Source organism: Poecile atricapillus, chromosome 6, assembly GCF_030490865.1.
Source record: "Poecile atricapillus isolate bPoeAtr1 chromosome 6, bPoeAtr1.hap1, whole genome shotgun sequence".
Lineage (NCBI taxonomy): Eukaryota > Metazoa > Chordata > Aves > Passeriformes > Paridae > Poecile > Poecile atricapillus.
This window is the reverse complement of record NC_081254.1, coordinates 5,668,461-5,684,709: the sequence shown is the minus strand read 5'-3', so window position 1 is coordinate 5,684,709 and position 16,249 is coordinate 5,668,461. Positions and strand designations below refer to the sequence as shown.

Genomic DNA, 16,249 nt, shown 5'->3' with positions numbered 1-16,249 from the left:
GTTCCAGCTGTCAGTCCTGCTTTGGATCTACATCTTTACCACCTCGCTGAGGATAACAAGGTGTTCTTACCCTTTCTGAACACCAGGAAGTCTTGATCCTCACCTAACACCAGCTCATTCTTTAGCTCTTTGATTTCACCTCAGCTTAGAAATACATCAGGAAAAGACTCAGCCTCCTTAAACCCACAAACAAAAATTACACAAAAGGCCTGGGTTCCAATGGCTGCAGAACACAAGACACACTCCTCCATCTGCAAGTGGAGTTGGCCCTGCACAGGGGCAGGTGTTCATTTGTTTAGAGCTTGGTAGGCTTGGGGTATTTTGAGGGGTCAGGGGTTTATTCAGGCCAAGGTTTTTCTTTTCCACTGCACCTCTGCATTGCATCAGATGTTTTGAGCTGAACTGCTGCATGGCACAGCCTCTGCACTGCTCCTACCCAGCAGGACAGGCACAGTGACAGGGAACACCAATGGCCAGTAAATGCACTTTCCCCCTGCTCCCAGTGAAAGCAGTTTCGGTGCCATAACTCAATACACTCATGCAGGCCTCGAAAGAGAAGAAGCCTCATCAAATGATGCCTTATGTGACCTAGAAGCCCTCCCCGGGCACTCCTGCAGCCCCACTGCTGGAGCAGGGCACGGCAGCATGTGTCACCACCTTGGCTGATCCCGTTCCCAGTCTTCCATCCCAGCTTAAAGTGTATCCCCTAATGCTGTAAGACATAAGATGTGCAGCTTTCTGCTGCTGTACCTCTGTAGCTGTTCCCGCAATATTTAATCTTGTAAGCTGTTAATGCACGGATCTGTGCTAAGCGCCAGGCTTCAGCTTTTTCTGCACTCAAAATTTGTTTCCTTCTTGTCTGAACGTGGCAAAGGCCATTCATTTACATCTCAGACCTCAACACAAGCCAAATTCCATTCCATTTTGACCCAGTGAGAGCCCAGGTGGTTTTCTTCCTTTCCCTTAAACGTGCAACAGAAATTTTTGGCCAGTTGGGCCTTTTGCATTTCTTTTCCTTTTTATTTATTCCCTGCAGCTTTAGTTGTTTTTTTGTTTGGTTTGGTTTTTTTTTTCCCCTCACTAAACAAAAATAAATAAAAGCCCGGAGGCAGCGCAGCCTCGTCTCCGGAGATGCCGGCAGCTGTCCCGGCCGCCTCCGTGCCAGCGCTGTGCCAGCTGCGGCGCAGGGCACGCGGCCACCGCCAGGACACGACGGGAAGCACGGCAGGGAGCTGCCAACCCGGGGCCTTCCAGCCAGGAATTGCTGCCTCTTCCCTCCATTCTCTGAGAGATGAGCCACTTTGCTCCTGAGCACGGTTTTGCCTAGAAGGAATACGTATCTCTCCGTATGAAGCGGTCCATGAAGCATCCCCAGCTTTTTGGGACTAGATTAGAGAAGTGCAAAGTCAAAGCTTTGTTGGACATAAATCCATTGGGTCACACAGCCCCTTGGGCTCTCAACTGCACCTTTGCCAGGAAGCCTTTTTTAGGGATATTCTTCAAGACAGAAGTAATTTAAACTCCCAAACGCAAGTCATCCTACAGGATCTATTTTCTGAGCAGTGTGGGAAGGTACCGGCCTGCACAACCATTTATTAGCACAAATAGGAGTGTATGTTTAAACTCTGTGGAACGGGTAGAACAAAGGATTATTAAATAAAATTCCGATTAGTTCAGCTGAAAGCAAAATACCAGCTGGAGCCTGGTGTAGCGCAGGCATGTTATCAGCAAACATGTGCTGCCAGCGCATCTGCACACACACACACACACACACTCACACACACACACCCACACCCACACATACACCCCTCAGCTCTGACCATGGGGAGCCTCAGCCTGGAGTAGCACAGCCACAGCACTTCCACCGTGCTCCCTGCTCCGACAGCTCCAGTCCTGCCCTGAGCCTCTGGCCCTGCACAATGGGAATGAGAGCGATGAAACCTGAGTTTTCCCACTTACCCTCCTACCAGCAGCCATGCTTTGTTAGCGTTCCAAGTGGGAACACAGCCACTCAGCGCAGTCCCACCGCCTGGAATCACATGCAGGGCACATGGCTCTCCCTCCCACCAGCCTGCCTAACTGCAGCCATATTCATTAACAGCGTTTAGATGCTGGTGCAAAAGTTAACGAAGCCACTCTGCGAGAGGGCAGCCTCCCCGGCACAAGATAAATAATGGATATAAAAGCAGGCTGGGAGGGAACTGGCACGTCCCTGCAAGGTCATGCTGGAATGCATCAGTGGCTCACTGAGGCTGGGCTCCTCCGGTAAGAAGCCTGGAGCTATTTATGACTCATGTAATTAATTAATGCCAACGGGCGTTCTGCTGCAGGCACGTGGGAGACCAAAGGGAAATACGAAGCGGGCAGGTTAGGAAATGTAGTGGAGGTGGGAGAGGAGGATGACATTTCTTGTGGCAAGACATGCTTTGAAGTAATTACCAGCAGTCCAAACAGCCAGCAGCTCTTCTGGCTCTACGTCAGTACAAAATCAATTAGGAGCTTTAAAAATGCATCGGGTTCATATTTCTGAGAGCATCAAGAATAAGAAGGAGCCTTGGAAGGAGAGCAGTTGCACTTCCAAGCACGGCAAGACCCTTCCCCAGGTCCTCAGCCCCCACAAATGGTGTGACCAGCAGAGGGAGCACCGTTAATACCTTCTCAGTCACAAACGGCTTGGATGAGAGCATGGAGGAAGACCCAGAGTTTGATTTTATGTGTCTTTAAAGCCTGAGGACAACTTTAACACGAGCAAGAGAAAGCAGAGTCCTGCAGGCACTCAGGGCTCCTGACACACACCTCCTCCCCCTTCCAAAGCTGGCTCTCCCAACACTTGGAGCTATCCAAAACTGCAGATTACATCAAGAAAAGGGACCAGGGCTGTAGCTTCCCTGCTCCAGCTTGCAATACTGCAGACTCACACTGCACACTCAACACGTGGTGACGCTGAGTCATGACACCATGCTTGCACAGACCGTTTGAGGACAATGAGAGCTTAACCTAATTTTGTCCCTTTGTTTGTCCTCTGCACAGAGATCAATCAGTTCCACTCCCTGCCTTCACATCCCCCTGCATCCAGTGCCTGATACATAATTTAAACTGTAAATACAAATAAAGCACACTCTTCCCCTCCTCTGGGAGGGCTCTAAAGTCCTTCTGGGTTGTCCAGCTCCCACTCAGCCTGTATCCTCTCTCATGTCTCTTTGTTGCTAGAATATCTTCTTACCGTTCCCAAATGTATCCATGCATTGTCCTCACTCCCTCTTATCAGAGCAGCCTGCAACAAATCCTCTCAACACAATGAGGATTGCAGATTTGCTTACAAGCCAGTGCTGTTTTCCATTTCTGCTCCTCTGTGCATCTCTTTTCTCTCTGGACACTTGCAGGGGTCAAGCACCACGGCATCAGTCTGCCACAGCCATCTGGATGAACAGCAGAGGCTGTCTGCAGTCCCCAACCTGGTTGGCAAAGCCTGGGAGTCTGCAGCATGCTTCCCCTTTGAGCCTTACCCAAACTCCAGAGTCTGGGGGATCGTGTTTTCTACCCTCTGATCACTGCCAAAGCCCTCAGATCCTGGTGGGACTCCCTACCACTACCCGCTATTTTTCTGAAGCAAATCAATAGCAGAGATTAAAAACAGTAAGAAAACAGTAAGTGAAATCAGAGTGGGGTTTAGTTTCATAAATATATATGAGTAGAACAAGAGCAACGAAGTGCTTCTTTCTGGTGGGCTGAGAATCAACTCGAGCCTGAATCTCCAGGGTAAAACAGGAGTGAAGTAAACGACAACACGAACACCCACTTAGCATTCGTGCTTCATATTCCTGCTCTGAGCCTCAGCAGTTTTAGGAATGCTCCTGTTAAATACTGTAATGCTCCCAATTATGAGTGATCTGGACTGTTTATTTTCTAAACAGATTCCCCTCCCCACCCTCCCCAGCCCTCAGGAGATCCCATAAGCCTGAGACAAAAGCAGTCTTGAAGAGGTGTTTTGACCTCTTTTGGCTATACAATATCCATAGCTGGCTCCATTTCCCTAATTGTTTCATACTGACCTTGAGGATATTTTGGCCATTAAATGACTCCCTCTCCTTGAAAGATGATTTACCAGTCATTGTGTTGTTTCGTTCTTCAGCTGTAGAGAGAAAAGCCACCACCAGAATGAACTTCAGATGGGAGACCTCTGTGTGCTGTACTTCACCCTCCCACTCTGTCCCTCCCCAAAATCAGCTGCCAGCTGATAAACCAATGCAGAAAACCCCACTTCCACTCGAATTTTAGGAGGAAAAGGGCTGGAATTGGTGCCTCTATTGGGATCGCCTCTGTTACCTGGAGGAAAGGCCCTAAATCACAGCTACTGCCGTGGTGATTCTGTAGGGCTGACTGCTCAATGCAACACACCTGCTTCTCTCTCTGGCTCCTTTTCATCCCACATCCTGCCATGTCAGCGTGAGAGACAGCACTTGCATGGCCTGGAACAGCACCAAATCCCAGGCTGAGCGTGCCAGCACAATGCCAGGCAGGACGCGGACGGCACCGCCACAAACCTCTGCTGCCTGCACCACCCGTGTGGTGTGGATGCTTCTGCGGGGTGGGCACGCAGCCACACACACACAGAGACATTCAGAATAGCAACCCAGGCCTACAGCAACTGCCAAAAGCCTACGTCTGAGATCCATCTCCCCAGAGCACGTCTGGCTTTTTATATAAATCCCCGAGTACATGATCTGCCCGTTCCACGGGACCTCTGCCTCGCTTGGTGAATATATTCAGTATTTCTTTTTCATCTCCATCATTAACTATGAAGTCCCACTCACATCCAGCTTGCTGTTCAAATCCTGTATGGAATACAAAGCGACTTGTATGGCTGCCTGCGGAATGCCGGCGGAATGCTCTCCCCATTGTGTCTGAATGCCTCGCGTGCCTCATGGGGCTGTGCAGGATATAGACTCGGGATGCCAGACCTAACTGCCCATGTGCCTCCCTCACATCAGCACTCTGGGATCACATCTTCAGGGCAAGGTTTGAGAGCTGAACCCCATCTTTACAGGGTTTCTATGCCCCGGGTATGTTTGACTTCGGTAGCAATCAGACCAAAGGCTGCCCAGAAAACGATGACACAAATCACCTGCTGTTACCACAGTCCCCGCAGAGATTCAGAGAGGCAACAACTAAAGAATTCTTGACACAACCTATTGCGGTGCACAGGGGCCACCGTGCCAGAGCACGCACGTTTGCACAGGGAGAACCAGGCTGTGACACACTGCTCCTCCCCTAAGATGATGCTTTTAGGGCTGCTTTATAAAGTAATGTGATCAGAACGATGCTACAGACAGCCAGAGCAGACAATCTTTTGGCAGAGACAGCAGACGCCATACACTCAAGAATAGCTCGCATTCAGCTTTGCAGCCGTCTGCATCTGATTTAAGGAGAAAGACAATGGAATTGCTTTCCTGAAGAAATGGGCAATCTCTAAGTTAGCCAAAGAGGATTATGTTTTCATCTTGTTTGAAGGTTAGCACAACACATGGAGTTGTTACCCAGTTTCATTTTAACACCGGGACACAGAGAGCCCAAGATCTCACCTCCATGAGGAGCAGCTGAGGTCACTTGTTCTGTTCAGCCTGAAGGAGGCTGAGGGGAGACCTCACCAGCATCTGCAGCTTCCTCACAAAGGGCAGTGCAGGAGCAGCTCTAACCTCTGCTCTCTGTGGCCAGGGACAGGACCCAGGGGCACTGCTGGATCTGTGCCAGGGGAGGTTGGATATTGGGAAGAAGTTCTTCCCTCAGAGGGAACACTGAACAGGCTCCCCAGGAAATGGTCAGAGCTCCAAAGCTGCCAGAGCTGCAGGAGTGTTTGGACAATGCTCTCAGGCACAGGGTGGGATTGTTGGGGTGTCCTGGGCAGGGCTAGGAGCTGGACTGGATGATCCACATGAGTCCCTTCCCACCCAGAATATTCTATGATTCTACTTGAACTCATATTTTTCCCTAGCCTAAATACTGTGAGTGCTACTAGGTGACAAGTTTTTGAATCTATGATTCTTATTCATTGCTTTTTAAATTTTCTTCTGGGTTTTATCTGCAGACATCCCCCCCCCCCCAGCCCTGTGGGGTAAGAAAAAAACCACACTGAAAAAGCAAACAACGAAAGTGTCTGCTGAGGAATGCGATTACTTTAAATGCATTTAGCAGCAAGGATGAAGGCTCTGTACGTACTTGGATCTTTCCTGAAGAGAGTGTTCATGACTGTGGCATGCAGCTTCACCCTATCCCATTCTTTAAGCATCAGGCCAGAGGCCACAAACCGCTCCACCAGCTGATCAGCGACCATCTGCAATCTGGGAAGGCACAAGAGAAAGAACAGAGCCATGTAAAACAAGGAGCCTCTGCATCATCAGCTTTTGGCTTTTCAGCCAGGAGGGCAGCAAGTGTGAAATGAAGTCTCTGCATGCACACAGGAAAGGGAGCTAGCTAGTCCCTGATGGAAAGCGAGCAGAGGCATCAGGATTCAGCTCTAATGCAAAAAGTTCTGACTGTTGCGCAAAGCTTCCTCTGTGATCGCTTCTGCTGCAAATATTCCACGAGGAAGGGCAGATTTAGCACAGCAGAGAGCTTGCTCACAGTGACAGATGTTACTGGGAGCTGAAGGATGCATCTTTCTACTGCCAGGAAACACAATGTGACTCTCCTTGCAAATGCTAAAATCTGCACACCCGCAGGGGCTTGGGCACCTTGACTCCCCGAGGATCTGCTCAGGGATTGCTGCAGCCTGGATCCTCTCTGTCCCAGAAAAGCAACCCAGTCACTGGGCTTGCTTTCTGGGAGAGCCCAGAACGTGGTGACAGGGGGTGCACAAACCCAGTCAGCACATTCTGGTGAACAGTCCAGCTTTGGAGCTACTGAGCAAGCAAAATCCAGTCCTTAATAAGGACTTATTCCCACCTCTGTGTCTGGCCTTGACTGTCAGGATCTGAGGGCAGACCCGTCCTAGGACAGAGAGCAGGAGCAGGGATCAGAGCAATGTACTCATGTCTAAGGAGCTGAAGGAACTTCCAGGCTGCTGCTGTGCCACAAAAATTTCTGCAATGCCTGATTCTTACCAAAGGCAGCGAGGATATGCCAGAATGAGAGCTTCCCATCTCCAAAACAAAAAAAGCCAGGGGGTATTAAGTCTATGCAGAAGAATCTGAGCTTCTCTCAGCACGTCCCAGGGATCAGAGAGCTTTCTGCTCCGTGAGAGTTGCTCCATGTTGGTGTCTCAGCTGTGGCAGAGTGTGGCCCATCCCCAGAGCCTGGGGCTGCCACGCTCTGGATGCCAGCTCTGACCCCACTGCCGGCTTTGGACTGCCCCTCACGGGCTGCCAGCCCCCATGTGACCATTTCAAGACTCTCAAACGACCAATTGTCATGGCTTTCTACTATTTTCTGGCTTTACTTCAGTGATTTTTAAAATTAGCAATGACAAAGATTAAATGAATATCATTACAGACAATACTAAAACAAATTAACAGAGAATAGCTCAAGTGAAAATGGTGCTTTATTACATTATAAAGTTAATCAAGGAAATAAAACAAATTAGAATGAATTATAATGGAAATTATTTGCCATGTGGGAGGCATCAGAGCATGATCCCTCTTTCAGTCTGAGCCATTATATGTGCAGAAGGGCTTGCCAACCCCTAATTCTGTCTGCAGTTATGCAAGCTAAGTCAGGATAAATCAAATCTCCTGCTTTACAGCTTAAGCTGATCAAGATCATCCAAAGATCAGGAAGGAACTCCACCCCTCAGCCATGCCAGGAACTACACAGAGCTAACAGGACATCTTGCATGAGACAGGAAGGCACACACCTCTCTCCAGCACAGGCTGCAGCAGTCTGATCCAGCACAGGAAGCCACGTGGCTCCTACTCTCCTCTAGTACTGGCCTTGCAGCTCAGAAACTGCTTTCCCATTTCCCTAAGCAAGGCACTGCAGGTTTCAGCAGGCAAGAGGTTCTAGGAGCTGTTCTGCAATGATCTGTGTCCCAGGCCAGAAGACAAAGCAGGGTTTTCTGGAGAGATCACCATTTGTCCCCTCTTTATAATCACTGCTAGTCCAACACAGTGTCTGCTGGAATCTCAAAGGCATGAAAAGCTGCTCTCCATCAACACAAAAATATATATTTTTTTTCTCCCTCTGCAAAGCTAAGTGATTTTTCTGGATGCTTGCTAATAGATAAGGAACTATATAAGGGGAGAGATGCCAGATGAATGATATCAGGAGAAGGTGCTTCACCCAGATGGTGGTGGGGCACTGAGCAGGGAATTGTCACTGGCCCCAAGGCTGCCAGAGCTCCAGGAGCATTTGGACAACACTCTCAGGGATAGAGTGGTGTTGTTGGGGTGTCCTGGCCAGAGCGAGGAGTTGGTCCCTTCCAACTCAGCCTATTCTGTGATTCTGTGAATTAATTTGCAGGTGAGGGCAGGACCAGCCTGAGCCAAGGATTGAAACTTCAAATTACTTGGCCCTCCCTGAGCCTGCTGCTATGCAAAAAGTAAGACAGATGCTGTGGAAGAGAAGCCTAGGAGTTTCCAGGTGCCATGCTAAGCACAAGGTCTGGCTTTGGTCAAAACCTTAGCTAACAGATCTCTGTCAAGGAGAGTGGAGACACCAGTCCTTTCCTGGGGGGGTGGTGAGTGCTGTTTTCAGTTTCAAGGCAAGGTGGATTTGAAGACCTCACTTCTCTCCCCTGCCCAAAGCAGCTCTGCCACCCCTGATGCACATCAGCACTTCCCCCAGCATTATGCCTAAGTGGGTTCTCACCACTCAGGATACAGCTGGCATCTGAAACAGAGCACGGCGCAAGTACCAACAATTCAAGCTGTCCCCAGAGGCATCACTGTCAACTGAGGCCCTGCTTATGCTCTACAGCATTCCTCTCCCAGCTCCTCAGGCCACAGACTTATTTTCAGATGCAACCAGACTGGCAAGCACTGCACCTCAGAGAGAGCCAGACTCGGGAGAAGAGACCCAGACCTCAGCTCCCAGAGTTGATATTTTAGATGCTCTCTACAACAAAACCTACTGAAGGGCATTTGGGTCATCCAGTGTCTGTCTCCATCTCATCTTTCCAAGTGCTTCTGCCCTCTTTCTCCCTGTGCTCTGTCTCCTGGCTGATCTCTGCCTTGCCCTGGTTCTCTACCCGCCCCATTTGTTTTTATCTCACCTCTTTCAGGGTAGGACAGACTTCAAAGTGGAAGAGCCAAGAAAAGGAAAATACTTCCATTCCTACTGCCTCTCAGCAGTTCTTACATTTTTCATTTTCCCACTCATTTCCTTATCCCACTTCCGATCTCTTACTTCAACACAGCCTTCAAAGTGTGGTTTTAAGCAGGGCCTCCCCCCTCCATCTCCTCAGCCCTCAGGGAAAGGATATGCCAGAACATATCCCTTCTTCCCTGAGCCAGTCCTTGCTCACAGCCTCCCTCCTCCAGCTGCACTGCTCCATGCTCCTCTGCTAGCTCCTGCTGTCCTCTAGCAACGGGAACAGACAACAAAAGGGCAGTGCTGTCAGGCAAAGAGAAGGCTGAGGCTCAGAGACAGGAGGTAAAGCTCTTTTGGCTTCTCCCTTTCCCTATTTCTGGCAACCAGCAGCACAGAGTACAGCAGCTCTTACGTTAATCATAGAATCTACAATGGTTTGTGTTGGAAGAGGTGTTAAAGATCATCTGGTGCCAAACCCTGCCATGGGCAGAGACACCTTCCACTAGATCAGGGTGCTCTAAGCCCCATCTGTGTTTCCTCATTCTTCCAGAAAGCACCAAGAGAAAAGATGGTGCTGCCACTGGTGATGTAGTCTTTGCCAAAAACAAGATGAAGGAAAGTTGTCCAGACACTGCCACATCCTGGGCAGTGCTGTTTGTAGAGCTGCAGCCATCAGCCACAGTGGTGAGCAGCACAAACACTCAAGCTGTCACCAACCAGCCCTCAAGATTTTGCAGCAGCAGCTCCAAAAGACATTTCACACCCAGCACCCGTTCCAGGCTGCTACAGACACACAAACCAACCCTGTAATCAGGTCATGCTCTTCTGAGGACCTCCTGGGCTAACTGGCTTTTAAGAATAATTAAGTGCTGCAGAATACACCAGGTTGTCCAGATTAATCTGGATTGCAGGTTGAGGAACTAGACAGTAGAGGCCAAATCATCCCTGCCTTCTAAGTCATCTCAGGAGTATCTCCTTGGCCATCTTATCCCCGTGTGAGCCGTGACTCCATTATTCAACCTGACAGCCTGCTGCAGAAACAAACGACATCCTTCAGCTGCACCACCAGTGACTGATTTAAAGAGCAAACACATCACTGCCTTAACAGCTTCAGGAAGCAAGGATGACTTCATCTTTGTGACTGCTGGCCTGAGGACTGCCAGCAGCACCCACCAGCTCCAGAGGGTTTCCCTGGCACTCTGGGGAGGAATGAAAGACAGAAGCATGGGGAACTCACCTGTCTGAGCCATCCTTCATGTGGACTTTGGCGTAAAGGACGTCTGTCATGGCAGGGTCATCGTTCATGTACTCCACTCCTGCCACCTCCACAGTCAGGGGCTGGCCTCCAGTAATTTGGCTAAAACCCAAGAAATCTCTAATGTTAAAAAGTAAAACATCACACCAGCTCTTGAAATGCAACACAGAGTGCTCTTCGTGCACACACCAAATATTTGGGTTTGCTATGGGAATGAGATTAGATACTCTTTTTGCCATAGTGAGACAGCAAAATTTGACTAATTGCATGTTAAGTGGGACTTAAATGTTATACAGAGTCTATGGGGCAGTGAACTCCACTCAGGAGCTCTTTTCTGTCCCCTATTTTTCAGCTTGTTTGCACTGAAAAAACCCAAACTCAAAAAGTCTCCCAAATTCCTAAAACTCAAAAGGCGATGGCTGCTATTGCCTTATCACCCCACGTGGTAAAATAATTTAAATTCATACATTTGGTGTTTCAGACACACACTAGGTCAACTTGTCAGTGGTCACAGGCCACCTCAACATGACGATCTCCATCCACATGCCAAAAAACCCACCAGAAGTAAATGATTCAAGTTCTCATTGCAGAGAGGCTTCTGCCTCCCTGTGAAAAGACCAACCATAAAGTCTCCAGCTCTCTGATTTTTGCTGGGAAAGGTACTCGATACAGAACACAGCTCTGGGTGCAACATCCAACCAGTAAATAGAGCTGGGTTAAAATCAGCTCCAGCTCTTCATGCAGGATATAATATGCACTCCCACACCTGCAAACGCTCTGTAGAGTGTATCTGCTTCCCAACACGCCGCCTCCTTGCCTTTCCCAGCAGAGCATCCCAGGAGGCTGGGATGAGAGTAAGTGATGCCTCCTTTAACACCAAGGCTTGTGGAAAGAACAGGGATTGTCTGGGCAGGCAGATGTAACAAACACCACGAGTTGAGTTAGCAAGGTGAGTGTGACATTGCTCTGACCTTGCTCGCTTCTGTTCAGCTTTGGAGGTTCTCAGCAAAGATTCCCAAGAGAAATAAGCAGAGTGTGATTTCCCTTCCCAGTATAGTTACTGGGAGGGAAACAGCACAAATGTACTATTATGGACATCACACTAACAGCACTAAAGGTCATGTATTTTAAAAGGGGTCAAAAAGGTCACAGCTACCTTCACAGGTCACTGCCTGCACTTTAGAAAAGGAAATGAAAGCTAATGCAGATTTATGTAGGTGGAAGGGAAACTAATTAATTTTCCAAGTATATTTACTTGGGTGTGGAAGGGGAAATAAACTAAAGGTTACCTTCAAGTGTTGATTCCCCCTTCACTAAAGGAAATAGGGAGCAATGATTTTCTCGGCATCAGTTCAATCCACTTATGAGGAAGCTGGCACTTTCCAAATATTGCATTCAGAGCCTCCCCCTGGAAACACACTTGCATTTCTGTTCAACAGCTGAACTGGAGCCATCCTTTTAAAGGCAGAGGTATGAATTCTGGCTGTGCATTAATTCCCACAGATATTAGCTGGCACAGCGTGGCCAATTCTTCATGCACCGAGGCAACAAATAAATGAATGCAAAGGATCTGTGCTCTGTGTGCAAAGGCTTTGCAGAAATAAATAAATAAACCACTCCCTCAGGCCATCTTCAATTACTAAGCTGACCAGAGATAAGCTAATTACGGTGTCACTGGACCACATTTGCAGCTAAAGCCCCAACATCTGCAGCTCGGTGTTAAGAGGCAGCGAGGCAGCCGCGCTCCCAGAGCAGCACGGACCGTTTCAGGCTGATTACTCACAAGGCTCCTGATGGCTCCCCTCGTCCAGGAACGCGTGTCAAGGACACCTCAGCATCTGCTCTGAGGCAGGAGGGAAGTGCCAGAGCTCACTGCAGGCAGTGTGCAAAGGTAAGGGAGCTCAGCCCTCCCTCTGCAGCAGGCAGGGGACAGCGGCTAAAACTGCTCACGCACAAAGAACGGGGACGTGCATGAGGAAGGGAAGTGAGCAGAGCAGGTTTTCAGGGAATGCCGAGGGTCTGAGCTGAGCTATAGACGGCTCAGCCTATAGTAAGACTCTCTGTGGCTGCTCAGTGATTTCTACTGCCTCATTTGAAACATTTCAGCCTTCTTTTAAAATTTCTAGAGTTCAGAGAGACTACTGAGCTGCTCTTCTCTTTGCTGTTCCTCGTCAGGACAGAATGCTGCTTTCCCCTCTCTGCAGGCCTTGGTGATGACACCCCTTTCCCACCACTTACTCCACAAAGTCCTCTTTGCATCGCTGCAGGAGGTCACACGCTTTCTGGATCTCTTGTTCGTTCAGGAGCACCAGTGTCCCAAGAGTCAGGTGAAGCTTTGCAGGGTTCTGGAACAGGCTGCTGCTGACCCCGTGATCCTACAAATCAATCCATCACACAGAGGTGTCTTAGCTCATCCACACACACCCTGCTCCACCACAGGGATAAAGAGCACAGAAAACAGGTACCAAGTCACTGGCATCAACCCTTTTATCTCTGGTCAGGTTGGTAATGACTCGAAGTCGAAAATTTCTCAAGCCTTGTGAGGAAGCAAGCTCAGCCTGGCAGGTGAGGTGCGGTCCCACCGCAGCCCCCTGCCTGCTTTTTCATCAGGGCTGCTGAACAGCAGCCTGGAAAATCATTATAGCAGGCTGTAACTCAGGACCCAGGACCTGCAACACTCACTCATATGGGGTTTTTTTTTGGGAGGAGACTTCCACAGCTGCCAACACAGCATCTGCTGCCAGCAATGAACTCAACGCAAGCCAGCTCAGATTTAAAACTTAAGTCCATTTCTTGTGCAATAAAGCTGAGACCAGCTGTAGTGACAAGCTCTAAATGGTCTCTAAATCCTGTCTAAACACAGGTTGCACCTCACAACAGAAGCACAGCTAATACCAGCTCTGATAATTATATTTTTCTTCTTCCCATATGCCCTATAGTTTGCAGAGATGAATTAAGTTTAAATTCCCTATATAAGAATAGCTGTGTGTTGTTGCTGGGGAGGAACTGTTCCCAGGTGGAGCAGTGGTTGCATCCAGCTTTAAGAAACATGCTATTCTGTTCTAGGATACTCATAAAAATACCTCAGGGATGGTTAACACACCCATATTAAAACAATTATTTCCACTTAGTGGCCACTTCCCATCAGCGCATTAAATAACCTCCAATTTTAACTCCAGAAGAAGCCAACCTGCCAGGCCATGGAAACCTTTCTGCATCTGAAAAGAGTGCACCAGCTGAGAGCAATAGCTTTGAAGTTCCTACTGTGCTCCAGAGTTTGAAATAAAACCTTTCAGACGTTTAAATGCTGCAGTATCTCAGGCCGTCAAGAGCTTAATGCCCCACATCTCACTCAGCATTTTTCATGCCTAATGACCACATGCAGACCCTTCTTTACAGCACAGCTTATGGGCTGGACTAAGGACAAGGCAGCCTGCAAAACAGAGGTCAGGGCCTTGCTCCAGCAGCCACAGCCTGGCAAAAAACAGGGCTGGCCCCATCTCACTTCTCCCTACCTTCCCCTCCCTGCAGTAAAAGTTTTGTGGCTTCCTTTAATTCAAGCTGCTGTTCACATGCATGACAGGACACGATTTCTCTCCGTCAGCCTTTTTTCTCCAGCGATATCCACAGTCAGAGAATATTTGGCCCATCACAAAACAACAGCTTGGGTAACAGAAACTGGGAGAAGGTTTGATTTAACCTTGCCACAGACAACCGGCCGAGGTCACCCCCACGGAGCGCACAGATGAGGTACAGGAACACAGCCCTTTGCAGGTCAGAAAGCCAAAGCCCTGCCCTCATTTTCTGCCCCAGCACAACTTGTGCTGTAAACATGACCCTGCCCCAAAAGCAGCATTTTCCCCCGAGGTTTTCAACACCTGAGCTGAGGTGCTGAGAGTTGACAAATGATGGCATGCCACCTCCATGAGCCATGTTACTGCTGCTGGGGAGCTTAGCAGGCAAGAGCAGTGCACAGCAAGCAGGCCAAGACCTAGATAATCCTCCTGGTTTACTCCCTAGTATTTCAGGCAGCTCTTCAAAACCCTGCTTACACTCCCTACTCCTTCACAGGCCGGCAGATCCCACTTCTCCCACACATAAAAGAGATTGCTACGTCAGAGGTGGCTCTCCCTGGAACAGCCAGAGTTCCTGAGAGTGTCTCAGCAGCCTTTCCTGGCTGGATACTGCTCACCAAGATGCAAAAAGGCTGGAACTCAATTATTCTAATCCCAGATCATGATGTGCGATCAGCAATCACTGAGCCACCTCATGGGAATCTGCCCTATTGTCCCTCCAAAAATTCAAACCTGGGCTCTTTAAGACGTACTGAGAAGCAGGAAGAATAATCCTTTTGTGCACTGTCCATATGTGATGACTGTCCTTTTTAGCCTATGCCTCTCCCTAACACCACCCTGTCGTGATCAAAAAAACCCAACTCATTTCCACTCAGTTGTTTTTTCTCCCTCCTGCTACCAAAGATTTCTACTTTGGCTCTCCTTCTTTAGAAGAACCACAAGAGAATGTTTGATCTGGGGTCTCCAACTCCTTGCAAAGCCCAAGCACGCTGTCCCTCCAAATCTAAGACCCTGTAGTAGGGAAGCCATAAACTACAACACACTTCAGCCCTTCTACATGAAAAGGCAAGGGATCAAGCTCCTTAGCTCTTCTGCCCTGGTTGTGTCCTCTCTGCTGTTTTAAGAGCTCCCAATGTTTACAGACAGCTTTATGTTTTTCAGGATTTTTTTTTCCTTAAGAGCAGGATACTGCGTGCCAGCTACGTGCCCTCTGCCACCCTGATCCACAAAGGAGCGAGCCAGGAAAACAGCATTTGCACAGGATTGACTGAAGAGCTACAGGCTCAAAAAACCCTCCCACTTTCTGTCCCTTCCGCTCGGAGATACAAGGCCTCATTAGCAATGTTTGATATTTACAGGTTGCCATATATTACAGTTTCTTTTCCCTGCTACATCTGCAGCCCCTTCAGCCGGCAAACGCTGCGTTTGCACAGCTCTCAAAGACCCAACTCTGATTTTTTCACAGCAATGTTACTGCAAAGTCTCTTTCTTCCCTTTTCCACCTGCATGCTCAGACAGACGTCTCAGTTCTCCTCTGACACCTACATGACTGTGAGAGGAGACTTCCAAGGTCATCCAGTCCTCTGGACCTCCCACTGCACCACAGCACTGATGAGCCTGTCCAGGTGAGCCACGTCCCTGTATTTAGATTAAATTAAGCTAAAAGAGCCTCCCCCCAGCCCTGCTTCATTTGCCTGGCAGCCCTGCCTGTACAGCATGAACAACACCTGAAGTGTTCTGTATTTCAGCACAGGGTTTATCTTCTAAAAGCTTTTAAAGACACACACACACACAAAAAAAAACTTAGAAAGCATATACCCACCAACATAATGCTATAAAATATAAATGAATGGTTGTCATGGTAACTGCTTCAGAGAGAAATAGAGACCCTCACAAATGCTCAATGGCCAGAAGAGATCCTCACACACACACAACATACAAACACACACACACCTGGTCCTTTCCCTTCCTTACCATTATTGCCCCTCATTCAAAGGCTGAAGTTTACCCAATCCTGCAATGTTTTGCACCAGGCAGAGAAACGCCCCACTTCTGTCACTGAAACCTATTCAGATTTCCTCAAGTATTCCGAGAAATCCCATTGCTTTGGACAAATCTATAAGCTCTTTTATTGCTCTGCGAGGCACAGTTTTGAATTACTGTTTTTCATTACTGA

The 16,249-nt window shown here is 48.6% G+C and overlaps 1 protein-coding gene across 11 annotated transcripts in view; it reads right to left on the bottom strand.

The window, feature by feature from the left end:
• Positions 1–16,249, bottom strand: part of ASCC1 (activating signal cointegrator 1 complex subunit 1) — a 35,150-nt gene that overhangs the window by 10,909 nt on the left and 7,992 nt on the right. For 6 of the 11 annotated variants that reach the window (XR_009277837.1, XM_058841307.1, XM_058841311.1 and 3 more), the window contains 4 exons: positions 12,737–12,873; positions 10,481–10,600; positions 6,217–6,338; positions 4,053–4,132 (listed from right to left, as the gene is read on the bottom strand). Coding sequence is in view for 10 of the 11 variants with exons in the window: in XM_058841307.1 (XP_058697290.1) it covers positions 4,053–4,132; positions 6,217–6,338; positions 10,481–10,600; positions 12,737–12,873 (459 nt within the window). In the remaining variant the exon portion in view is untranslated. Of the gene's footprint in view, positions 1–3,884; positions 4,133–6,216; positions 6,339–10,480; positions 10,601–12,736; positions 12,874–16,249 lie in introns of those variants that run through there. The other 5 variants (XM_058841306.1, XM_058841314.1, XM_058841313.1 and 2 more) reach the window with 2 other exon arrangements.